This window comes from Mustela erminea, chromosome 13, assembly GCF_009829155.1.
Source record: "Mustela erminea isolate mMusErm1 chromosome 13, mMusErm1.Pri, whole genome shotgun sequence".
Classification (NCBI taxonomy): Eukaryota; Metazoa; Chordata; class Mammalia; order Carnivora; family Mustelidae; genus Mustela; species Mustela erminea.
Genome location: NC_045626.1, coordinates 86,508,836 through 86,534,491, shown reverse-complemented (window position 1 = coordinate 86,534,491; position 25,656 = coordinate 86,508,836). Strand labels below are relative to the sequence as shown.

Sequence of the window (25,656 nt, the reverse complement as noted above, 5' to 3'; positions counted from 1 at the left end):
TTAAATCTTAACCATTTGGGTGCTTACCGTCTTCTAACCTTCCGGGTATACCTTGTGACTTATTTACTGTTCATGTCTCACATTTCCTGCTCCCTGGCCTGGCACAGTAAACACTCTGAATGTGTATTTGAACCATTGAATTCTTTATATTGCATTTTCTGTACTGTTCATAAAGAAATGGTCTTTTATGAAGTATATATATATTTTTTATTTTGTTTTATTTTTAAGATCTTATTTATTTATTTGACAGAGAGAGATCACAAGTAGGCAGAGAGGCAGGCAGAGAGAGAGGGGGAAGCAGGCTCCCCGCTGAGCAGAGAGTCCGATGCGGGGCTCGATCCCAGGACCCTGAGACCATGACCTGAGCCGAAGGCAGAGGCCACCCAGGTGCCCCAAAGTACATTTTAGATTGTACTAGTTTATCTTGACTTAAAAAAAAAAATTTTTTTTTTTTATAATCCTTGCACCCAACATGGGGCTTGAACTTACCACCCCGAGATCCAGAGTTATGTGCTCTCTTGCCTGAGCCAACCAGGTGCCCCATATTTTGCCTTGTAGTAGTACATTTCAGTTTTAAATATTTGGATCATTAAATTAGAACTCTTACATGGTAAGGCGATTAAGAGATTCTATGCCATCAAAATTCAACTTCCCATATAGCCTAAAACTAGTTACTCTCTGTATATAATTTTCTTTAAGTAGAAATAAGCTCTCCTAGAGAGCATTTTTATTCTCTTTCCTCAGTCTTCTATGTTGTCATATTTGTGTGCCATAGGACTGACTTACTGGAAGCTGGAGGAGAAGGACATGTATCACTCTTTGCCTGAAACTTTAGAGAAGACGTTTGCACCAGCCTCCTGCACAGATATGTCCCCCGGCCAGGTAATTTAAAAACACATTGTGGGTGGGTGTTCGCATTATACAGGTGTAGTTAAATATGCTGTTTCATTATAAATTTTGTGTTTTCCAATTTGATATATTAACGAAAGCCTGGGCTGTAAATTATACCTGCTTTGAAATGGCGTCTCTCATTCATTGCCTTACGTGATCATAGGAAAGTTACTGGAGAGTAGAATTAGAAATGTCCAGTTACTGTGTTGTAAAATGAAATGAGATGATTTTGTGCCTACGATTCTAAATCCAGTAGGTCCGCAGGCAGCTGCTTCTGCTGTTTCTACACCTGGCTTTGATTCTCCAACCTATTATGCCCTCCTTCTAATCCATTTGTACCATAATTTTGAATATTTTAATTTGCCTAGTTAATTTTCTTTGAGTGAGAAATGTACTTTCTTCAGAATAATGAAATAAAACTATCCAGCTTGTGTATGTCCATGTTTTGGTCAGGTGGTGAGAAGGTAGGGAAAAGAAGGAAAAGAAGGGATTACATTGAAGGTAACCAGGAGAGCTGTAAGCATGATTGACCAGCATTGGTGGGGCCGTGGGGGAACAACATACGTGTAGACATCAGAGTCCTACAATGGGGCAGAATCCAGCATCCCATCCTTCAGGAAAGGAGGGAAAAAGAGAGATGAACACAGAGGGAGGAAAGCTGAGGAATGAGACTGTGAGGGGCCGGAAGGCTCAGTGGGCTTTGTCATTGCAGGGCTCACTGTATGCATGATGTAATCTGCACCATCAGCAAATGGACATAGTATTTTGGTGATGCTAAGACACTGTTGCCTTTAAGACTTCCTGTTTTGTATTCTCACTCCTCCCAAAATTACCAAGAGAGCACTGTTATAGTAGAATATGTATTTTATTCTTATTGAAAGAGCTTGTAGACCTAATTAAACATTGATTTTTATCAAAGAAATCTTAAACACACATAAAAAGGACAATATAAGTAATATAAGTTTGTTAAAACTTTTTCACCTATAGAGGCTTACACAGCTCTCTTCAACTCAGTGTGGGTTTCTGTTTTCCCATATACTGTTTTCCTTGAGCCATCGAGAGCTTTGAGGATGTGGCATTTCTTTAAAAAAGGAAGAAAGGTCTTGGTGCTGTTTTTATCTGGCTTTAGTGGTCATCTAGAACTGGCCTGTGTTTGGCTCCCAGGTGGGGGAATATTGCTAAACATACAGGATTCACCATCCCTCAAATGCTGGTTCTCAGGGGTTCTGATGTAGTCTCTAGGATTTTCTTCCAGACTGCTGACCCCTGTTTGGCCAATTTTGATGTCTTTGATACTTACTTTTGAGCAGGCAATGACAATTAGGTCGTGGTTGCTACTTGATTGCAAGCTGTGTAAGATGCCATTTATTACGAGAGGCGTCCTCACTTCAGAGATGTTAAAATATGAAAAGAAATCCTAAATGTGGAAAATGGTGAAAAATGGTTCTACTGTGAGCTCTCTATGGAGGAATTGCAACTGCTCACCCAAGCCCCTAGGGAGGGACTCCTCAGGCTCAAGGCCACAACCAGAGCACTGCTTGTTATAGGCTGAGAGTTTTGAAAGGGCCTTTGGGTTGTTGGTGTATAAAAAGTAAAATTCCAAAATAGCATTATGGAAATTATTAATTTTAAGGCTTTATAGTCAACAAATTAATTCCTTTAATGCACACTTAAAAAGATCTGTGTGTGTGTGTGTGTGTAAGATTTTTGTTTATTTGAGAGAGAGAGAGAGAGGGGCACGACCAGGGGGAGGGACAGAGAGAGAGGGACAAGCAGACTCCCCGCTGAGCAGAGTCCCTGGGGACCTCCTCCCATGTGGGGCTCCATCCCAGGACTCTGAGATCATGACCTGAGCTAAAGTCAGACGCTTCACCGACTGAGCCACCCAGGTGCCCCCATGCACATAAAAAATTAATCATCTTATTCACAAGCTAGTTAAAGGGCTTGTTTGAAAATATTAATTCAGGGGCGCCTGGGTGGCTTAGTGGGATAAAGCCTCTGCTTTTGGCTCAGGTCCTGATCCCAGTGTCCTGGCATCAAGACCTGTGTCTGCCTCTCTGCTCAGCGGGGAGCCTGCTTCCCCCTTTCTCTCTGCCTGCCTCTCTGCCTACTTGTGATCTCTGTCAAATAAATAAATAAAATATTAAAAAAAAATTAATTCATGGCATTCTGCAGGCTGTGTAGGGTCTGGAAATTGGACACAAACTTGAAGCCCCCTGTGAATGTATTCTTTCAATGCTTTCAGTGTACCTCTTGCTGAATCTGTAATCTTGTTTAAGAGAAAGTCCATGGTTTATATATGAGACCTGGGGTTAAATGATCCACTGCCATGCTCTGCAATAGATCCCACCTGGAAATAATTTAAGGCTGAGATTTTAATGTTTGGAGCTTAGACCTCTTTGCACATTTCCAGCGTGGCAGAGCCCTGTCTTCAAGCTGTAATTAGGGTCATGCCTTCTTATTTTAAGAGTTTTTAAAAGGGTCTTATTTCCACTGGGTAACTTGTTTCTTAACACTTTTTTTTTTTTTGGTCTGCCAACTCTTAAAAAAATAGGAAGGGGCTCCTGGGTAGCTCAGTCAGTTGAGCGTCCAACTTGTGATTTCCACTCAGGTTGTGATCTCAGGGTCCTGGGATTGAACCTGTGTGATGGGTGGGGCGGTCTTTCGCTCAGTGGGGAATCTGCTTGAGGATTCTGTCTTTCTCTCCCTCTCTTCCACTCCCCCTGCTTGTGTGTATGGGCTCAATCCTCTTCCTCCCTCTAAAATAAATAAATCTTTAGGCATTGGGTGGCTCAGTGGGTTAAAACCTCTGCCTTCAGCTCAGGTCATTATCTCAGGGTCCTGGGATCGAGTCCTGCTTTGGGCTCTCTGCTTAGCAGGGAGCCTGCTCCCCCAACTCCCGCCTGCCTCTCTACCTACTTGTGATCTCTGTCAAATAAATAAATAAATAAAATCTAAAAAAAAAATAAATTAATCTTTTAAAAAATAGGAAAATAACTACATAGGTATCCCTATATCTGTCCCCTTGAGTCACATGATACTAATTTAGTCAGAACTCTTCTCATCCTGCTTTGGTTATTCATGATGAAGTCTTTTCTTACCTCAAAATTTGATTTTTTTATCTTGAGTCGGAGGGGCTACCAAAGTTTTTAATTCTTTAGAAGTATTCTTAGGCTACTAAATAAGTTAGGTTCAGATTATCACCTTAATATTTATTGTTAGGGGATATTAATTTTTTTCGTTCTGAGAGAGACTCATAATTAACAGGTAATGACTTCTAAATTTGTTTTCTAAGTCCGATAGTATAGAGTCTCAGTTCATTTAAAATCTCTTCAGAATCTTTTTGTGGTGCTGATCTTGATACCAGTAAACTTTTTTCATCATTGATAATACCATTCAAATAATTTTGTTTCATATCTTTAAGTCTAATACTAGTAATGAGATGAAGCTACCATCACTGAAGGATATTTATCATAAAAAACAAAGGGAAAACAAGCAGTTACCTGAGAGGAATCTCACTTCTCCTTCCAACCCAAATCATCCACCAGAGGTAAATTGTCAACACTCTCTGACTGAAAATGAAAGCTGCTTCATGACTCTTAACTTTTATCTTAAGCTTTATTTTCCCTAGGAGATCTAAAGCCTACTCACTTAAAAACAAACACTGAGTACTGAGGGCAAAACCTTACTGTTGTCTGTCTTATTTCTAGGTACTAACTCTAGATCCGACGTTACACATGAAGCCAAATCAGCAGATTTCAGGGATTCAACCACAGGCCGTTTTGAATGCCCTTGATGACAGAATATCCTTTTCACCAGACTCTGTTCTAGAACCTACTATGTCTAGTCACTCTGACATAGACTCATTTTCACAAGCAAGTAATATTGCTTCTCAGTTATCTGGATTCCCAAAATATGCCTCAAATACAAAAGCTTCACCAGTGGACTCTTGGAAAAATCATGGATTCCAAAATGAAAGTAGGACCAGTTCCACGTTTCCTTCAGTTTATACTGTTAATAGTAATGACATCTCGATCAACACTGTAGATGAAGAAAACACTGTCATGGGAACCTCAGCCTCAGTCAGTCCATCCCAACTTCCAGGGACAGTCAGCAGTGTCCCAGAATGCATTTCCTTGGCTTCCCTGGAAGATCCTGTGATACTGTCCAAGTATGTATTTCAGTGCATGGCTTCTAACGTTAGCCGATTTTGTATGACATCTGCTTGAATGATGGCAACGGTTTTTATTGACTGTCCCTAACGTATAAAATCTTAGAGATACAGAATTTTTAAGGGAGAACATCTAAAAATTGATCCGTCTTTTTTTTTTTTTTTTGCTTAATTAGTTGTCAACGTGTGTAATAATCTGTTATGTTTTCTGTGGGTGTGCAGAGGAAAAAGGCTGTACTTTTGATTACAAGAGATTGTGTTCTTGGTTTCTCTTATGGGATAGAGAGTGAGGAAATGCTCTCCTAAATTTTTTTTTTTTGCCCTCAACCACAGAATTAGGCAGAACCTGAAGGAAAAGCATGCCCGACACATAGCAGATCTTCGAGCTTATTATGAATCAGAAATAAATAGTTTGAAACAGAAACTGGAGGCAAAGGAAATTTCTGCAGTTGAAGATTGGAAGAAAACCAATCAAATTCTTGTAGACAGGTAAAATTTATAATTCAACTATAAAGTTAGTGTTTCTCCAACTTGGAATATATTATTTTTTCTGAAGTATACTATATTGTGATGAAAGACTTTGAAAACATGTTTTAGATTTGAAAATTGTAACGGAGATATATTTGCCGAAGTAATTGTTTTTATAGGTTTGAACCAACCTCATAAAGCAGAGTGGTAGCTGACATGAGGGCATTTGTTTCATATGGACAAAATACTGAAATATTTGAGCAGATTTTGTGTACTTAAAAGAATTTCATTTGTGAGGGATTAGTACTATGAAATCTAAGAAATCTCTGACTAACGTCCTCGAGCAGTTGTCAATCTTTTCTTTCTTTTTTTTTTAAAAGATTTTATTTATTTATTTGACACAGATCACAAGTAGGGAGAAAGGGAGGCAGAGAGAGAGGGACCCTGAGATCATGACCTGAGCCATGGCTTAGGCATGAGGCATAACCCACTGTGGCAGAGTGCTTAACCCACTGAGCCATGCAGGCGCCCCCTCAATCTTTTCTTTTCTTCTTCTTTTTTTTTTTTTAAAGATTTTATTTATTTCTTTGACAGAGAGAGATGAGAGATCACAAGTAGGCAGAGAGGCAGGCAGAGAGAGAGAGAGAGGAGGAAGCAGGCTCCCTGCTCAGCAGAGAGCCTGATGCGGGACACGATCCCAGGACCCTGAGATCATGACCTGAGCCGAAGGCAGCGGCTTAACCCACTGAGCCACCCAGGTGCCCCCCTCAATCTTTTCATAAACCCGGATTTCACATAACTGAATCCAGACACTCATGCACCTGTGAAAGCCATTATCCTGTTCAAAAAAGAAACCAACATGACAACACAGGGGACAGTTATGTTAAGGATGGCCGGATACCTGTTTTTAGAGAGAGAATCCTGAACAAAATTTGAAGCTCTAACTGCATATTTGCCACATATTTTACATTTAAATGGGACTTAAACAGATTGAAAACTGACGTTGATGTAGCAGCCAAGAATGGATCCTTAAGGCAGAAAAAAGACAAAGCCCCTTGAAAAAAGATTAAGGAGGAGCTGAAATCATCTGGTGCAGTTAATAGTTTCACTTGCAGAATTCTAGGAAAACTAGCCTTGATACTAGCCTGTGGCTGCTGTGGTACCTGTTGTCTTATTCCCAAGAGTCACAGCAGCTTCCATTCCGCTTCTGGGGGTGGGGGTGGGGGTGAGGCCGGGACTGGGGGTGCAGTGGTCAAGAGCAGTAGTTTGACAAAAACCAGAACGAAACAAGCCAGGTTTAGGTTTTCTAGGATAAAAGGACAAGGGTAGATGGCAGGCTGGGGGAAGTTGGTTCTTGTTTTTTTGTTGTTTTCAAGAAGACAAAGAAGAGTACAAAGAGGACTGTAGGTGCTTCCTGTGGAAAACGGAGGCATTACAGAGAGGCTGCTAGAGAAGGTGCCTAGTGAAGGATTGCTGAGTAAAGCACTATTTTTACCCCGAAGCTGCTAGAGCCATAGAGCGGTGAGGCGGTGTAGGTGGGACGGCCTAGAAGTTGGGGTTTCAAGAAGTGGCTGCGGTAGAACTGCCACGGCCACGGTGGGGGGGCGCGGTAGGGAGGGGACAGAGAGCATGCAGGGGCACAGCAGTAGTCACTGTCACCTGGCACGGGAGAAAGGATTCACCGGAGACAAAACCAATTTTAAGTTGTCAGCATACACAGCAGGTTTTTTCTTTTTTCTTTTCTTTTGTTTTTAACTTTTTTTTTTTTTTAAGATTTTATTTATTTGACAAAGATCAACAAGTAGGCAGAGAGGCAGGCAGAGAGAGAGGAGGAAGCAGGCTCCCCGCTGAGCAGAGAGCCCGATGCGGGTTTCGATCCCAGGACCCTGAGACTATGACCTGAGCCGAAGGTAGAGGCTTTAAGCCACTGAGCCACCCAGGCGCCCCCACAGCAGGCTTTTTCAAACTTAAAATTGCAAGGGGGAGAACCCCTTCTGGCACTGCGAATGGGGCCCCTGACGCATGGTGGGCCAGTCTGGTCTCCGATAGTTCTGTCACACAGTTTCCTACCACAGTCAGTGTGGTGGTTAAAATAGAAAAATAGAGTTAACATAACATACTTCCACTTGACTCCTTTGTGCTCTTTCCTTTAAGTTTTGTTTTAGTTTCAAGATTTTATTTATTTATTTGACAGAGTGAGAGAGGGAACACAAGCAGGGGGAGTGGGAGAGGGAGAAGCAGGCTTCCCCCCAGAGCTGGGTGCCCAGTGTGGGGCTCGGTCCCAGGACCCAGAGATGATGACCTGATTGGAAGGCAGATGCTTAACAACTGAGCCACCCAGGCGCCCTCTTTTAAGAACAGTTTTATCCGTATTTGATTTCTGCACAGCATCAATACACAGTGGTTAGGAGTGTGAACCCCAGAGCCACACTGCCAGGTTTCAAATCCCAGTGATTGCTTTCAACCCAGGAGGAATGCAGCTTCTGTTTTCTCATCTGTAAAATGGTAATGATAGCAGTCCTCACTCAGGATTGTGAGGGCGAACGTAAAGTGCTTAACATAGATTTGGCTTATAATCAGTGTCAAATAGATAATAGTTTTTATTCACAGTTCATTAACACCGAGTCAAAATGATAATGGAATTCTTCTGTGTATTTTGTGATTTTGAGGTTCTGTGATGATTTACTTTAGGAAGGTCTTTAATTATAAGAATAATAGATCCAGGCTAATTTGGAAAAATACAGAGGGATGTAACATGAGAGTTCTCCCTACCCAACCTCTACGGTTACATTCCAAACTTAAGTTTTATATCCTAGAAATCATAGTGCACAGATCTATATATAGTTTTTTTTTTTTAAGATTTTATTTATTTGACAGAGAGAGAAAGATGCAGTGAGAAAGGCAACACAAGCAGGGGGAGTGGGAGAGGGAGAAGCAGGCTTCCCACTGAGCAGGGAGCCCAGTGTACGGCTCCATCTTAGGATTCTGGGATCATGACCCCAGCTGAGGGCAGACGCTTATCAACTGAGCCACCTAGGAGCCCCTATAGGTTTTTTTCATAACAAAGATCAAGCAATTTTATGCATTCTTTATCCTGTATTTTTAAATATAATTTTTTTAAAGAATTGTATTTACTTATTTGACAGAGAGAGAATGGGCACAAGTAGGGGAAGTAGCAGCAGAGGGAGTGGGAGAAGCAGCTTCCCCCTGAGCAGGGAGCATGACGTGGGGCTTGATTCCAGGTCCCTGGGATCATGACCTGAGCCAAAGGCAGACGCCTGACTGTCACCCAGGTGGCGCAATAACTTTTTCATCTTGCAAACCTGACCCTGTCCCCATTAAGCAACACTCCTCCATTCCCTGCCTCCCAGCCTTCCTACTTTTTTTTTTTTTAAGATTTTATTTATTTATTTGACAGAGAGAGATCATAAGTAGGCAGAGAGGCAGGCAGAGAGAGAGGGGAAAGCAGGCTCCCCGATGAGCAGAGCCCTCGATGCTGGGCTTGATCCCAGAACCCTGAGATCCTGACCTGAGCCAAAGGCAGAGGCTTAACCCACTGAGCCACCCAGGCGCCCCAGCATCCTACTTTTTGTCTATGAATTTGACGCCTCATATGAGCTTGGGGACCTCGTATAAGTGGAATCGTACTTGTCATTTTGTGTCTGGCCTATTTCACTTAGATAATGCCCTTAGGGTTCATCCATGTTATAGCAAGTGTTAGAATTTCCTTTTTTGTTTTTGTTTTTAAAGAGGGAGAGAGAGAATCTCAAGCTGCCTCTGCGCCCAGGATAGAGCCCGATGAGAGGCTTGATCTCACGAACCTGAGATCATGACCTGAGCCGAAATTAAAAGTCTGATGCTTAACCAACTGAGCCACCCAGTCGCCCCTAGATTTTCATCCTTTTTAGGACTGAATACTCCTCCATTGGATGGATAGACCACACTTTGTTTATCCATTCATCCTCTGGACACGTGGGTTGCTTCCATCTTCTGACTTGTGTGTGTTTTGCTGTTGTGAACATGGGTGTACAAATGTCTGTTCATATTTTGCGTTTTTCACTTAACTGTATTAGGGGTCTTCTCTGTTGTTACTTTCTTTGGAAAAGAGTATCATCAAATTTATTGGGATGTATTTATTAAAATGGCATCCTTAATGTTCACTATCATTGGAGAATTTATGTGGCATATTAGAGAATGAGATTCGTAGAATACTTTGAAGGGAAAGGATTTTATCTTGTAATTTTTTTGTTTCAATTTATGGTTTTTAGATGTGGCCATTTAGATAATGCTCTGAATGAAGCTACCAGTCGTGTGAGAACACTTGAAAATAAGAATAACTTACTGGAAATAGAAGTCGTAAGTACTCTTTTGTTGTTTAGTGGCTTAATGTTAATGTTAAAAATGTTAATGTTAATGTTAAAAACTTAAACTTAATGTTAAAAACTTAAACCTTTTTGTTAACTGAACGTTAGAGACAAATAGTTTTATGAAAACATTGGCTATGTGCTTTCTTTGTTGTTGTTAGGATGTCTTATTGTTTATATTTTGAATGCTGCTGGCGTCATATGATAGGATAAACTTTTATACTTTGTTTATTTGTTTATTTTTTAAAAAGATTTTATTTATTCATTTGAGAGAGAGCACAAGCAGGGGGAGCAGCAGCAGGCAGAGGGTGAGGAAGAAGCAGGATCCCCCCTGAGCTGGGAGCTCGACACAGGGCTCGATCCCAGGACTTGGAGATCATGACCTGAGCCAAAGGCAGAAGCTGAACTATTTGAGCCATCCAGGCGCCCTTACTTTGACACTTAAAAATTCTTTTTATTGGAATATTAATTTATATATCATAAAACTCTTCAGAAATGTGTAATTCTGTGGTTTTTAGTATATTTACAAACTTGCGCAACCATCCCCTACACTTAGTTTTAGAATATTTTCTCACTGAAGGAAACCCTGAACCCCTTAGCCATCATCCTTTCCCTCCTAACTCCAAAACTCCTTCTCCCCAACCCCTGGCAATCACTACTCTACTTTCTGTTCTTAGGATTTGCCTCTTCTGGACATTCATGTGAATGGAATCATATATATAACCTTTTGTGTTCAGCTTCTTTCACTTGGTGTGATATTTTCAAGGTTTATCCATGTTGTAGCATGAATCAGTATTTCACTATTTTTTGTGGCTAAGTAGCATTCTGTTGTGGGGATAGACCGTGTTTATCTATTCATCCGGGGATAGGTGTTTGGTTTTCATGTTCTGGGCATGATGAATGACAGTGCTATGAATGGTTGTGTACAAGAGTTTATGTAGACTGCGTTTTTATTTTTTTATTTTCTGTTTTTTTACTTTTAAAGATTTAATTTATTTGACAGAGAGACAGCGAAAGAGGGAACACAAGCAGGGGGAGTGAGAAGGGGAGAAGCAGGCTTCCCACCAAGCAGGGGGCCCAATCTGGGGCTCGGTCCCAGGATCCTGGGATCATGACTTGAGCTGAAGGCAGACGCTTAGCCACTGAACCACCCAGGCACCCCTGGACTTAGTTTTTTAATTTTCTTGGGTGTATAAATGGAATGATAAACTTAAAAAAAATTTTTTTCGTGCATTACCAAGTTTTATTCTTCTGCATGTAACCTTATAAGTAACATTTATGGAAGATGCCAGTTACGTTCTGTGCACCGTTTCTTTGCCTTCCTTTGATGTGTTTTTAGTTGTCTTTGTCTCCTAACCTGAAAGCTTCTCGAGGTCGGGGACTTGTGTTTCTTGCTAATCTTATATTTCTGGCACTGTATTGCCCGGCACCTAGTGAATGTTTAAAATACTGAATGAATACTAACATATCAGATGTATTTTGAATTTTCTCTTATATTTTCCTAGTAAGTGAGAGACTAGGGTAATAAAAGCTTTATTATTCTCTAAATATTAATGTGGGGCAACAGATTCTAGGTATGGTTTCAGAATCATTCTCCTGATAGCCATGGTCATTTTTTTCATTAAAGTGCCTATAGATGAGCCCAGCACCACAGTGTCTCAGACAGTGGTTTTTGTGTCTATACTTGATGATAATCTCATGAAGCTGGTTTAAAAATGGGTATATATTGATTGATTGATTTGTTGTTATTTTTTTAGATTTTATTTATTTATTTGACAGAGAGTCAGCACAAGTAGGCCGAACAGCAGGTAGAGAGAGGGAGAAGCAGGCTCCCCGCTGAGCAAGGAGCCCTCCCTATGTGGGGCTCCATCCCAGAACCCTGGGATCATGACCTGAGCTGAAGGCAGACACTTAACTGACTGAGCCACCCGGCACCCCTAAAAAACTTGTTTATTTTAAAGATTTTTTTTTTTTAAGTAAACTCTTTACCCAGTGTGGGGCTCGAACATAAAACCCCAAAATCAAAAGTTGCACACCTAGTGCCTGAGCCAGCCAGGAGCCCCTGAAGCTGTTATTTTAGTAGAGTAATCTTTTTCATCTCCATCGCAAGACATAGCAAAATATTAAATTTGTGGTTCCCATTTGTAGGTTTTATTGTATTTATTGTATTTCTTTACTTATTTATTTTAAAAAAGATTTTATTTATTTATTTGTCAGAGAGAGAGAGCGTGCACAAGCAGGCACAAGCAGGCAGAGAGGCAGGCAGAGGCAGAGAGAGCGGGCTCCCCACTGAGCAAGGAACCTGATGCAGGACTCCATCCCAGGACCCTGGGATCATGACCTGTGCGGAAGGCAGCGGCTTAACCAACTGAGCCACTCAGGCATCCCTAGGTTTTATTTTATTATTTTTTTTTTTACAGTTTAATGCCCACAATTTGTTAAGTACTATTGAAACATCTGTTTTTTTCTATTAAAATTTTTTGTTATTTTTGTTGTTATTTTGTAGAGTGATTTTAGAGAACGCTTCAATGCAGCCAGCAGTGCTTCCAAAATTTTGCAGGAACGGATTGAGGAAATGAGAACAAGTAATAAAGAAAAAGACAATACCATCATTCGGCTAAAATCGCGTCTGCAGGATTTAGAAGAAGCATTTGAGAATGCTTACAAACTCTCAGATGATAAAGAAGCGAGACTGAAACAAGAAAACAAAATGTTTCAAGATGTAAGTGACAAATAATTGGAAACTAATGACAGGGGAGGCGAAAAGTAATTAGATGTTAGGCTCTTACAGGCAATTTTGACTTTTTCCACCTTTATTTTTGTTTTATGTAACTTTGCTGTAGCTGCAAATACATACCCTCCTAACGAGTCAGTTGGGTCTTATCTTGAAGCAGGAAGTCAGCTTTTAGAGCTTGGTGTCACTCCCACGCCTTTCTGCCTCTAGCAGGTCAACTTTTGAGCTATCTTAAATCAACATCTGTGTGGCTGGATGGGTAAATTGAACCGGCTTAGAGTGGGTTTGATTGAACATTTTCACTTTGCCGTAACGTCATTTAAAATTTGGTTTTGTTATAGTCTTGAGACTGCATTGGGTTTGGGGTTGTGTATTTTTTCCTCAGGTTTTTCCTGATGTCCTTCGTCATGCTACATGAACAACTCTGAACGTATGTCAGCGTTGAAGTTTCTTCCTGATAGCTTCAGATTATTGCTGCTTTGGTTTTTGTTGTTGTTTGATTTTTTTTACATTTATTTCCATGAAGATAATACCTGTAAATGGTTTAAATAATCAAATCTCAAATGAAAAACCGCAGTCCTCTCCACCTTCACCCTACCTTTGGTGTCTCCTTACTGTCAGCTCTTACTGTCAGCTCTTGTAGCAGTTTCTTCTAGCATTTTTCTCCTATGTTTCTATGGTAACAAATTTATATTGTTTTTTCTTTTTTTTCCCCATCAATTTCAGACATTATATATTGACCTCCTTCTGTGCAAGGAAGGTCACAGTTTAGTTTTTTTAAAGATTTTATTATTTATTTGACAGAGAGAGATCACAAGTAGGCAGAGAGGCAGGCAGAGAGAGAGAGAGGGGGAAGCAGACTCCCTGCTGAGCAGAGAGCCCGATGCGGGACTTGATCCCAGGACCCTGAGATCATGACCTGAGCTGAAGGCAGCGGCCCAACCCACTGAGCCACCCAGGCGCCCCACAGTTTAGTTTTTTTACACCATTTGCTCTCAGTGCAAACACTTCTTTCTCTCTTTTCAATGTGATTAATGTATTAAATTCATTCTAAGAAGCTATTCTTTTACATTTTAACAACTCTGAGAAATCGGTATACATCTTTACACCATGGTGTTATATTTTAATGGGTACATTTCTTTTCTCTTTTAGTAGTAAGTAATAGTAAATAAAGTCATGGTGTGATTTCTATTGAGTGAAGTCTTAGATTTGAAACAAGTTGGGTTATCATTTTCCGTTAAATCAGTTTTCAGTATTTCTTATTGTCTGTGTAGATATTCTTCAGAGCTAAGCTGCAGTGTCCAGTGACTATGTTTCCTTTCTCTAACAACTTAATATTTTCCTGGAATTGATAATTGCCTTTTTTTATAACCTGCTTACTATCCTGTGTTTAGTACTTCCTCCCACCTGCAAATACTTTTGCATCATTATGAGCTGGTTGCTCTTGAGGTCAGATACACAGATGTCTAGGACTTGACTTCACCATCATCCTGGGGATGGTCTTTGCTTGTTTCCTATATTGGATCTCTTTTTTATCATTTTTATTTATTTATTTTAGAGAGGGAGGGAGCGGGGGCAGGGGCAGAGAGAAGGACAAGCAGACTGTGCTCTGAGTTCAGAGCCTGAAAATGAGTGGTGTCATCCCAAGACTCTGAGATCATGACCTGAGTCAAAATGAAGAGCCGGGCGCTCAGCCGACTGCACCACTCAGGCGCCCCATGGATCTCTTGTGTGCATCCTGTGTCTTCTTTCTTGGTTTAATTCTTTGTTTTGCTAGAGTATATCTCCTGAGAAAAAGAACACAAAGGAGATGAATTCCGAAGCCTTCCCTATCTGAAAACATTGGCGTCACACTTTTAAAAAAGCACTTTATTTTTTAGAGCAGTTTTGGATTTACAGAAAAATTGAGAACATAGCGCAGTGTTCCCACATACCCTGCACAGTCCACCTTTTGTTAATGTCTTATGTTAGGATGGCATGTTTGCAATAATTAATGAAGCAATATTGATATATAGTTACTAAATAAATTCTATAGTTTATTTAGATTTCCTTTGTTTTTAACTAATGTTGTTCTGTTCCCGGATCCTGTATCCTTTAGGTATCTTGTCTCCTTAAGCCCTTTTTGGCTATGAAGAGTTTCTCACACTTTCCTTGTTTTTGATGACCTGGACAGATTTAAGGAGGACTGATCGGGGATTTTGCTGGATGTCCTTGGGATTTGTCTGTTGTTTTTCTCATGCTTAGACTGTAGTTACGGGATATTGGGAGGAAAGCCACAAATGTAAAGTACCGTTTTCAGCAAATCATATCAACAAGACTTATGGGTTTTTTTTTTGTTCCTTACTGTCGTAAAGTCTCAGGAGACAGTGGATATAAATACTCTCTTCAGTATGTCATATTTGACTAGAATTTCACCAGGTTTTCATTATTACTGTTCTCGTTCTCGTTCATGTGTACTAATAGTGTAGTTCTTGTGTGTGAATACCTGATGTAGTCTGATTTTTCAGACTTCTTTTTTTTTTTTTTTTTTTAAGATTTTATGTATTTGAGAGAGAGTGAGTACGAGCAGGGTGAGGGACAGAGCAGACTTCCTGCAGAGCGAGGAGCCTGATGCCGGGCTCCATCCTAAGACCCTGAGATCATGACCTGAGGAGTCACATTCTTTTTTTTTTTTTTTTTAAAGATTTTATTTATTTATTTGATAGACAGAGATCACAAGTAGGCAGAGAGGCAGGCAGAGAGTGAGAGAGGGAAGCAGGCTCCCTGCTGAGCAGAGAGCCCGATGCGGGACTCGATCCCAGGACCCCGAGATCATGACCTGAGCCGAAGGCAGCGGCCCAACCCACTGAGCCACCCAGGCGCCCGAGGAGTCACATTCTTAACTGACTGAGCCACCCAGGAGCCCCTTGTATGTTTATTTTGACATAATACCAGAATTATAGAAAGTTGCGAAAATTATATAAAATTTTTCCATATACCTTTTTTTTTTTTTTAAATAAAGGTTTTATTTATTTGGCAGAGAGAGACACAGTGAGAGGGAACACAAGCAGGGGGAGTGGGAGAGGGAGAAGCAGGCTTCCTGCTGAGCAGGGAGCCTGATGTGGGGCTCAATCCCAGGACCCTACGATCATGACCTGAGCAGAAGGCAGATGCTTAATGACTGAGCCAGCCAGGCACCGCCCCCCTTTTTTGTGTGTGAGATTTTATTTACTTATTTGAGACAGCAGAGTGAGAGAAGGAGAGAAAGCACAAACTGGGAGGAACAGCAGAGGGAGAGGGAGAAACACACTACTTTCTGTGCAGAGGACCGGATGTGGGACTTGATCCCCGGCCATGAGATCATGACCTGAGCCAAAGGCAGAGCCTTAATCAACTGAGCCATCCAGGTGCCCCATCATATACCTTTCATCTCAAGTCTTTAAGTGTTTTTCTTTCTTTCTTTCTTCTTCTTCTTCTTCTTTATTTATTTATTTATTATTTTTTTTAAGATTTTATTTATTTATTTGACAGAGAGAGAAATCACAAGTAGGCGGAGAGTCAGGCAGAGAGAGAGAGAGAAGCAGGCTCCCGCTGAGCAAAGAGCCCGATGCGGGGCTCGATCCCAGGACACTGAGATCATGACCTGAGCCGAAGGCAGCGGCTTAATCCACTGAGCCACCCAGGCGCCCCCCTTCTTTATTTTTTTTAAGATTTTATTTATTTGAGAGAGAGCATGAGTGGGGGTGAGAAGCAGAGGGAGAGGGACAGGCAGACTCCTGGCTAAGTGGGGAGGGAGCCTGCTGCTGGGCTCTATCCCAGGACCCTGTGATCACGACCTGAGCCGAAGTTAGATGCTTAGCTGACTGAGCCACCCAGGCACCTCTTGATTCAAAGCCTTAACATTTAACAATATGTGCTTTATCGTTCTTTTGGTGGTTCCATGTGGTTGTGGCTGCCCTGCTGGGGAGTTAGGATAGAAAACTTCCAGTGTTGCAGAAAGTTCTGTTGGACAGCACTGCTATAGAATATTCTTCAGTTTGGGTTTGTGTTTTGCACAATTAGATTCAGGTTGTTAGAACGAATGCGCAAGAATACTGCAAAAGGAAGCTGAACCCTTCTTATTTATTTGTTTATTTTTAAAGAGATTTTATTTATTTATTTGAGAGAGAGAGAGAGATCACAAGTAGGCAGAGAGAGAGGGGGAAGCAGGTTCCCCGCTGAGCGGAGAGCCCAATGTGGAGCTCAATCCCAGGACCCTGAGATCATGACCTTAAGCCTAAGGCAGAGGCTCAACCCATTGAGCCACCCAGGTGCCCCAAGCTGAGCCCTTCTTAGCACATCTTATCAGGAGGCACATGTTAGTTTTGTGGTATTAATTGTGATCTCTTGGTTAAGGTGGTGTTTGCCAGGTATCTCCACTATAAAGTTCTATCTCCACATTTAGAATTAATAACTATTAAGGGGTGGAGATATATATATAAAACATATATATATTTAAACATTTTTTATTTTAAAGTAATTAGTATTTAAATGTCCACAATAGCTACACTATGGAAAGAGCCTAGATGTCCATTGGCAGATGAATGGATAAAGCGTATGTGGGGTGTGTGTGTGTGTGTGTGTGTAATGGAATACTATGCAGCCATCAAAATATGAAATCTTGCATTTGCAATGTCCTGGAACTAGAGGGTATTATGCTAAGCAAAATAAGTCAACCAGAGAAAGACAATTATCATATGATCTCGCTGATAGGTGGAATTTGAGAAACAAGGCAGAGGATCATGGGGGAAGAGAGGAAAAAATGTAAAGGGATGAAACCGGAGAGGGAGACAAACCATAAAGACTTTTAATCTCAGGAACCAAACTGAGGGTTGCAGGAGTGGAGGAGTGGGGGGGGGGGGTGGTTGTGTGATGGACACTGGGGAGGGTGTGTGCTATAGTGAGCGATGTTAATTGTGTAAGACTGATGAATCACAGACCTGTACCCCTGAAACTAATAATACATTATATGTTAATAAAGATAAAGTAACAAAATTAGCATATAATGTATTATTGGTTTCAGAGGTATTTGTATATCATTTTTGGAGAAATGTCTGTTCAAGCCCTCTGTTCATTTTTTAATTGGGTTATTTGTTTATTTTTATTTTTTAATTTATATTTAATTGATTGACATAAAATGTATTGCTGGTTTCAGAGGCAGAGGTCCGTGATTCATCAGTCTTCTATAACACCCAGTGCTTGTTACATCATGTGCCCTCCTTAATGTCCATCACCCAGTTACCCCATCCCCCTACCTGCTCCTCTCCAGCAACCCTCAGTGTGTTTCCTAGGATTAAGAGTCTCTTATGGTTTGTCTTCCTCTCTGGTTCTGTCTTGTTTTGTTTTTTTCTCTCTTCCCCTATGATCCTGTTTTGTTTCTTGAATTCCACATAGGAGTGAGATCATATGATAATTGTCTTTCTGTGATTGACTTAGTTTGCTTAGCATAGTACCCTCTAGTTCCATCTACGTCGTTGCGGATGGCAAGATTTCATTTTTTTTTTTTTAAGATTTTATTTATTTGGCAGACAGATGGCAAGAGAGGGAACACAAGCAGGGGAAGCGGGAGAGGGAGAAGCAGGCTTCCCACTGAGCAGGGAGCCCGATACAGGGCTCGATCCCAGGACCCTGGGAGCTGAAGGCAGACTCTTAACGAGTGAGCCACTCAGGTGCCTCAAGATTTCAGTTTTTGATGACTGGGTAATATTCAATAGTGTGTGTGTGTGTGTGTGTGTGTGTGTGTGTGTGTGTGTGTGTGTCTACCACATCTTTATCCATTCATCTGCTGATGGACATCTGGGCTCTTTCCGTAGTTTGGCTGCTATGGACATTGGGGTGCAGGTGCCCCTTCGGATCACTACATTTGTATCTTTGGTGTAAATACCCACTAGTGCAATTGCTGGGTCGTAGGGTAGCTCTATTTTCAACCCTTTAAGGAACCTCCATGCTTTTCCATAGGGACTGCACCAGCTTGCATTCCTGCCAACTCTGTAGGAGGGCTCTATTAAGGGATATTTTAAGACTTTGTAAATCGGGCGCCTGGGTGGCTCAGTGGGTTAAAGCCTCTGCCTTCAGCTCAAGTTATGATCTCAGGGTCCTGGGATTGAATCCCACATCGGGCTCTCTACTCAGCGGGGAGCCTGCTTCCCCCTCTCTCTCTGCCTACCTCTCTGCCTATTTGTGATCTCTGTCTGTCAAATAAAATCTTCAAAAATAAAATCTTTAAAATCTTAAAAAAAATCTTTGTAAATCACCTTTTTCTCATCAAACTTTTACCCACTAGCTTTAGCATCCACTGAGGAGTCTTTCCTGAAACAAGTAATTACTGTTGTGGTTGCCAAATGGTGGTTCAGTTACTCCTGCATCTTACTGCAAGGAGGAGCTCTCTGCTCTCTGTTATTTATATTAGCGTGGACTGATGAATTCCTATTTTGTTCAGTGAGTTACAGTTCTTTTTGTTGTTGTTACAGTTACCATTTTGATGCTTGCGCTGTCCTAGTTTTGGCCAGTAGGGTAAGTGTCAGGCGGGCTGACTCCTGTGTCCTTTGGACACGTTTGTGTCATCCTTCGACCCTCATCCAGTGAGATAGTCCAGGCTCATCTTGTACTTTCCCAGTCCCAGCCCTAAATCCATCATTTTCCCATGGAGCGCTGGTTTACTTAGGTGGAAAATGATGTTTAGAAATGAAGATCTAGCACTAGGTACATTCCTTGCTAGTGGGATGCCATCATTTTTAATTATTTATAAGTTCACCGCAGTTATGTTGGAATAACAGGAAGCAGCACGGGATGGTTGGAATGTTGTTTTGAGCTGAAATTACATTAATGTTGCCAGTGATTACACAGTCTTCCTTTGCGTTTATCATGTGAAGTATTTTAAGCATAGGGAAAAGAATACAGAGTAATATATAGAACATCCACATACCAGCTGTCTGTAAATACAATTGAAATACTTCTCACCCTTTCTCTTCTAAACCTGCTCTGTTGAATATACCGTTGGTTTCCCCATGCATTTCTACTTTTGCTCCACATACGTATTCTGTAAACAATATATAGTAAGGTTCGATGTGTCCTTAAACGAGATATGAATCGTGTTGTACCACATATACTTCCTGCAACCTGTTTTTTTTTTCTTTTAAGTAGGTTCCACACCCAACATGGGGCTCAAACTCATGACCCCAAGATAAAGAGTCCCAGGCTCTAAGCAATGAGCCAGCCAGGTGCCCCTCCTGCAACCTGTTTTTTTGTAGCTTGGTGTTTGAGATTTACCATGTTGATACATGCAGCTTTTAATCATTTTTACTTAAACATATTTGAAGTTTTTTAGGTATATGAAAAGAATATTACATGTGGACCCACCACTCATCTTTAGATTTAAAATACAACAGGTAATACAGTCACAGTCCCCCTGCCGAGCCCCCGTGCACCCATCTCTGCTCACCCCGCCCTCCTGGGTGTGACTGGTCTGAACAGTGAATGTCTTCCCATGTCGGTGTCTCACACGTGCATGTGTGCATTAGTCAGTGTTGTTTGGCATATTGTAGAGCTTTTTACAATTGCTGTCACACTGTATTTACTAATCTTTTTTTTTTTTTTTTAAGATTTATTTATTTATTTATTTATTTGACAGAGATCACAAGTAGGCAGAGAGGCAGGCAGAGAGAGAGGGGGAAGCAGGCTCCCTGCTGAGCAGAAAGCCAGATGCGGGGCTCGATCCCAGGACCCTGAGATCATGACCCGAGCTGAAGGCAGAGACTTTAACCCACTGAGCCACCCAGGCGCCCCTGTATTTACTAATCTTTTCTCGTTGCTAAGATTTGTTCAGGCAAATGCATTAGCACTAGCTCGTTTGTCCTCCGCTCACTCTAAATTTTCCACAATTACCTGTTTCCCTTTTGCCAGTTTCTTTTTCTTGCTCTTTAGAGCCTCAGGGCCATGAGCATTCCTAATCAGGTCTCCTTGCACAGACCTGTGCAACTGCCTCTCAAGTTAGGAACCAGAGTCTTAACACAGGTGACCCTGAACTGGATGTGGTCTGGGAACTTAGGCAGGCCATAGCGGGGACAGCTTGTTTCTGCTCTGCGACATCCAGGACTTCAGCTGGATTTTCAAAGGCTAGTGGCCGGTTGTTGATGATGGCCGTCAACTAAGGCTGCATCCTTCTACGTGGGCTGGTTGGGCTTCTCTGAAGCGTGACGACGGAATGCCATAGGCCAGCGTCCTGGAAGATTGTCCTGACAGCCAGTAGCCTTTTATGACCCAGCCCTGGAAATCCTTTGGCATCATTTCTGTCACTTTCTATTTGTTAAATAGTCTCAAAGGCCTGCCCAGGTTCAGGGGAAGAAGAAATAGATACCACTTCTTGATGGGGTGTGGCAAGGTTCCAGAAGACCTTGTGTGGACAGAAATTGCTGCTGCGATTTTGGAGATAAACTGTCCTGTGAACCTGCGTTCATCTGTGTGCGGTGGCTGGGACTTAGAATGTGCACACTGTCCTCTTCATGAGACGTTGCTAAACTGCTCTGTGAAATGGTTGTACTAGTTCATTTTCCCACCAGTAATGTATGAGAAGTCTTGTTTTCTAGAGTATTTCCAATGCTTGCTGTTGTCAGACTTCTTAATTTTTGCCGGTCTGATGGATGCGAAATGGTTAGTTTATATGTGTTGCGGTCCTTTTCCCTTGGCTTGTGGCTCACATTTCACCTGATGTTACCTTTTCTGGGGTAGAAGCTTTGCATGTTATTTATTTATTTATTTTAAAGATTTATTTATTTATTTATTTATTTGACAGAGATCACAAGTAGGCAGAGAGGCAGGCAGAGAGAGAGGGGGAAGCAGGCTCCTGCTGAGCAGAGAGCCCGATGCGGGGCTCAATTCCAGGACCCTGAGATCACAACCTGAGCCGAAGGCAGAGGCTTTAACCCACTGAGCCACCCAGGTCCCCCTGTATTTTATTTTTTAAAGATTTTTATTTATTTTTGAGAGAAAACAAGAGAGAGCACGAGTGGAGGGGCAGAAGGAGAGGGAGAGGCAGACTTCCTGCTGAGCAGGGAGCCAGAACTATGTCTTGATCCCAGGACTCTGAGATCATGACCTGAGCCGAAGGCAAACGCTTAACTGACTGCACCACCCAGGCACCCCCAAGTTTTGTATTTTAGTGTCCAAAATACAGTCTTTTCATTTCTGGTTTGGAACTCTTTTTTATGTCTTGTTTACAAAATCTTTTCCTACTTAAGGATCAGAAAATTACTAACCTGTATATTGCCTTCTAAAATTATACAGCCTTTTGGGATGCCTGGGTGGCTCAGTTGGTTAAATGACTGCCTTTAGCTCAGGTCATGATCCCAGGGTCCTGGGATCGAGCCCCACATTGGGCTGCGTGCTCCGTGGGGAACCTGCTTCTCCCTCTCCCTCTGCCTGGTGCTCTCCCTGCTGTGCTCTCTCTCTCTGTGTCAAATAAATAAATAAAATATTTAAAAATAAAATAAAATATAAAATTACATTAAATTAAGAGCCTTTCTTCATATATTTAGGCCTTTAATCTACACCAGATTGCCTCTTATATGTGTTGTGAGATAGGGATTGGACTTGATTGTTGTTTTCAGATGATTAACCGAGTATTACAGCACCATTTTTTCAGAAAGTTCATTTATTTTAAGCAATCTCTACGTCCAACAGGGGGCCTGAACTCATGACCCCAACATTGAGAGCCCACATGCTTCACTGATTGAGCCAGCAGCGCCCTTCATGGCACCATTTTTTAAGAGAATATCTTTTCCCTACTGACTTTTAATGCCATTTCTGTTGTATATTATGTTTTTTTCTTGGATGTGTCTGTTTTGAGGCTCCCTAGTCTGTTTCTTTGGTTTATTTGTCCCTGGATGGAAACTACGTCATCTTAATTACTAGCATTTTATAAGGAGCTTTGATTTTTGGTGTAATGCTTCCTTAACTTTCTTTTTTCTCTTCTAAAAATTATTTTTACCAGTTTTTCATCTTTTAAAAATTTTTTTAAATCAAAATAAATTTTTTTATTGTGTTGTGTTATTCACCATACAATACATCATTAGTTCTTGATGCAGTGTTCCAAGGTTTATTGTTAGCTTTTTGCCATTTTGTTTCATGTAAATATTACTGTTGGCTTATCACATTAAAAACAAAACAAAAACTGCGTTTGGAGCTCCTGGCTGACTCAGTTGGTGGAGCACATGATTCTTGATCTCGGGGTCATGAGTTCAAGCCCCACCTTGGGTGAAAAGATTACATCGAAACAAAGCAGGGGTGCCTGGTTGTATGCTCTTCCAGCTGAGCCAGCCAGGTGCCCCTATATCTTGAATTTTTAACATTATCCGTAATTATCATGGATGAAGATTTAAGTCCTTCACATGTCATTTGGCTAAGAGTATAGAATTCTAGGGTATATTTTCTTTCCGTCAGATTTTTAAGCATTTTGTTCCATTGTGTTTTGCTGCCTTGAGAATATACCTGATGATTGATTTCTCTTCCTCTCTTCCCCATCCCAGTCCTGTGTCTTGTGTGTTTTCTCCTTTCCCCTCATCTTTCTTATTTTGAAAGCTTCAAGTCTACAGAAAAGTTGTACAGATGGTATGATGAAAACCTCTGTATATTCCTTGTCTAGTTCATCAGTTGTGAATATTTTATCACATTTGCTTTATGTCTTCACAGCATTATAGGCTTTTTTCCTTATGCTGAACAATTTGGGAGTCAATTACAGACACTGTGAGATTTCACTCCTGAATACTCCAACAGGTGTCTCCTGAGAATAAGGACATTCTCCTGATAATCTCAACACAGTTCTCACACTCGGAGAATTTAATTTTGATGTAATGCTAGTTATCTAATATATAGTCTATATTCAACTTGACCCAGTTGTCTAAATAATGTCCTTTATAGATGTTTTGGATTTTGCTTTTTAGTTTACACTCCAGTCAAGGACTGCACATTGCGTCTGTAAATGCGCTTCTCGTTCCTTATGAGTGAGTTCAAAGCTTCTTCTAGAAGTGGTAGCATTTTTTTTTTTTATCCTTGGTGTCCTTAAATTCCATAGCAGTGTGCCTTGAAACAGGTCTTTTCTCATTCATTGTCGGAGGCACAGATTCTTCCAATCTGGGAATGAATGTCCTTCAGTCCTATAGACTTGCTGATATTATTTCTCTCTTGATTTCCTTCCTGCCTTCTCTGTTCTCTTTCGCTGGAATTTTTGCCAGTAAATGTTGTATTGCATGGGTGGATTTTCTAAGATTCATGTATCCTTTAGTTTCCATCATGGCCTCTTTGTTCTCTATCTCCTTGTCTTAGTATTACATTTATTTTCTCTCTCATTTTTAGTTTCTTTTTTTTTTTAAGATTTTATTTCTTTATTAGAGAGAGTGAGAGAGAACATGAGAAGGGGAGAAGGTCAGAGGGAGAAGCAGACTCCCCGCAGAGCTGGGAGCCCGATGCAGGATTTGATCCTGGGACTCCGGGATCATACCTGAACCAAAGGCAGTCGCCCAACCAGCTGAGCCACCCAGGTGCCCCTCATTTTTAGTTTCTTTCTTTTTTTTTTTTTTTAAGATTTTATTTATTTATTTTACAGAGATCACAAGTAGGCGGAGAGGCAGGCAGAGAGAGAGAAGGAAGCAGGCTCCCCGCTGAGCCACCCGGCACCCCAAGAGCTGTTCTTGTTCTTCAGTTGCTAGTTTTTCATTGGTTTCTGGTCTTGTTTTATTATGAATAGAACACTGATTAAGATAGTACTAGCTTTCTTTTAATGCTTTCTTTAGTTTTGATTTATTACTTCTTTTGAGTTAAACTTTGATTTTGAAGTCTGCTTCATATTGAGTATTTTTGCTTTTTTAAAAAAATGTTGGTTTTTATACTGTAGACTCACATTTAAAGGGGAGGCAGTCAGAAGCCATTAGGAGACTCTGCTGGCAGTAAGGAATGGGGAGCCAAATTTTGTTTTGTTTTGTTTTAACTCTTCCTTGGTCATCATCTCCTTACCCTTTGCTTCCTCCATCTGTTAGACTTGGGCTTCTGGAACGCCGTGTGTCTCTCATTCACATTTCCTGTGTCCTGTCGTCTGACTGGGCAGTCCACTGCGGTTCTAGGCTCTCGCCACTCAGTTTAAGGACTTTAAACCAGCTCCCTTTGGTCAGCCTGAGCTGGCACCCTGTCTGCTACTGAACCTGACATTCAGGTCCTGAGGCTCTCGGGAGATGAAGACACTGGCCTGCTAACCGTTAGCGTCACATACACAGGCACTAAAGCTTATAGCCCGCTATGCCTTGTTACCAGCCTCATTGAGATCTCTCCTTTGTTGCACTCAACTCTTGATTTCTCTATAACTGCCACATTGTCACTTGAGTGGGCTCTTGGGATAAAAAGAAAATTCTTGGACTCTGTTTCACATAATACGTATTTTCTTTCTTTTTTTTTTTTTAAAGATTTTATTTATTTATTTGACAGAAAGAGATCACAAGTAGGCAGAGAGGCAGGCAGAGAGAGAGGAGGAAGCAGGCTCCCCGCTGAGCAGAGAGCCCGATGCGGGGCTCGATCCCAGGACCCTGAGATCATGACCCGAGCTGAAGGCAGCGGCTTAACCCACTGAGCCACCCAGGCGCCCCACATAATACGTATTTTCAAAGAAATTACCTAATCGTATTAGATTTGGGATTGTGCCTTTACTCTGTGGAATTTATCCAAAAGAAGTATACAGTTCAAAGAAGAAAGCAAATTTTAATCTTTTAAAATACTGCTTACCTGAAGGGTCTTGACTGATATTATATAATTTTTGTTTTTATTTTGAAACATTCAGATTAACAGAAAACTTGCAAGAATGTCCTGTTCCTTTTACTTAGGATCCCAGTTGTTAACAATTTGCTGTATTTGCTTTATCACCCCCCGTACGTACGTTTACATGCGCCTTTTTTTCTTGAACCAATTGAGAGTAAGCGTAGATGTTATGCCCCTTTACCCCTCCCTTTTGATATGTATTTCACAAGAAC

The 25,656-nt window shown here is 41.2% G+C and overlaps 1 protein-coding gene across 10 annotated transcripts in view; it reads left to right on the top strand.

Moving 5' to 3' along the window:
* Nucleotides 1-25,656, top strand: part of MPHOSPH9 (M-phase phosphoprotein 9) — a 67,053-nt gene that overhangs the window by 18,171 nt on the left and 23,226 nt on the right. For 9 of the 10 annotated variants that reach the window (XM_032310664.1, XM_032310660.1, XM_032310658.1 and 6 more), the window contains 6 exons: nucleotides 776-882; nucleotides 4,316-4,441; nucleotides 4,602-5,062; nucleotides 5,396-5,551; nucleotides 9,799-9,886; nucleotides 12,401-12,616. In XM_032310664.1, coding sequence (XP_032166555.1) covers nucleotides 776-882; nucleotides 4,316-4,441; nucleotides 4,602-5,062; nucleotides 5,396-5,551; nucleotides 9,799-9,886; nucleotides 12,401-12,616 — 1,154 coding nt within the window. The remainder of the gene's footprint in view (nucleotides 1-775; nucleotides 883-4,315; nucleotides 4,442-4,601; nucleotides 5,063-5,395; nucleotides 5,552-9,798; nucleotides 9,887-12,400; nucleotides 12,617-25,656) is intronic. The other variant, XM_032310657.1, reaches the window with a different exon arrangement.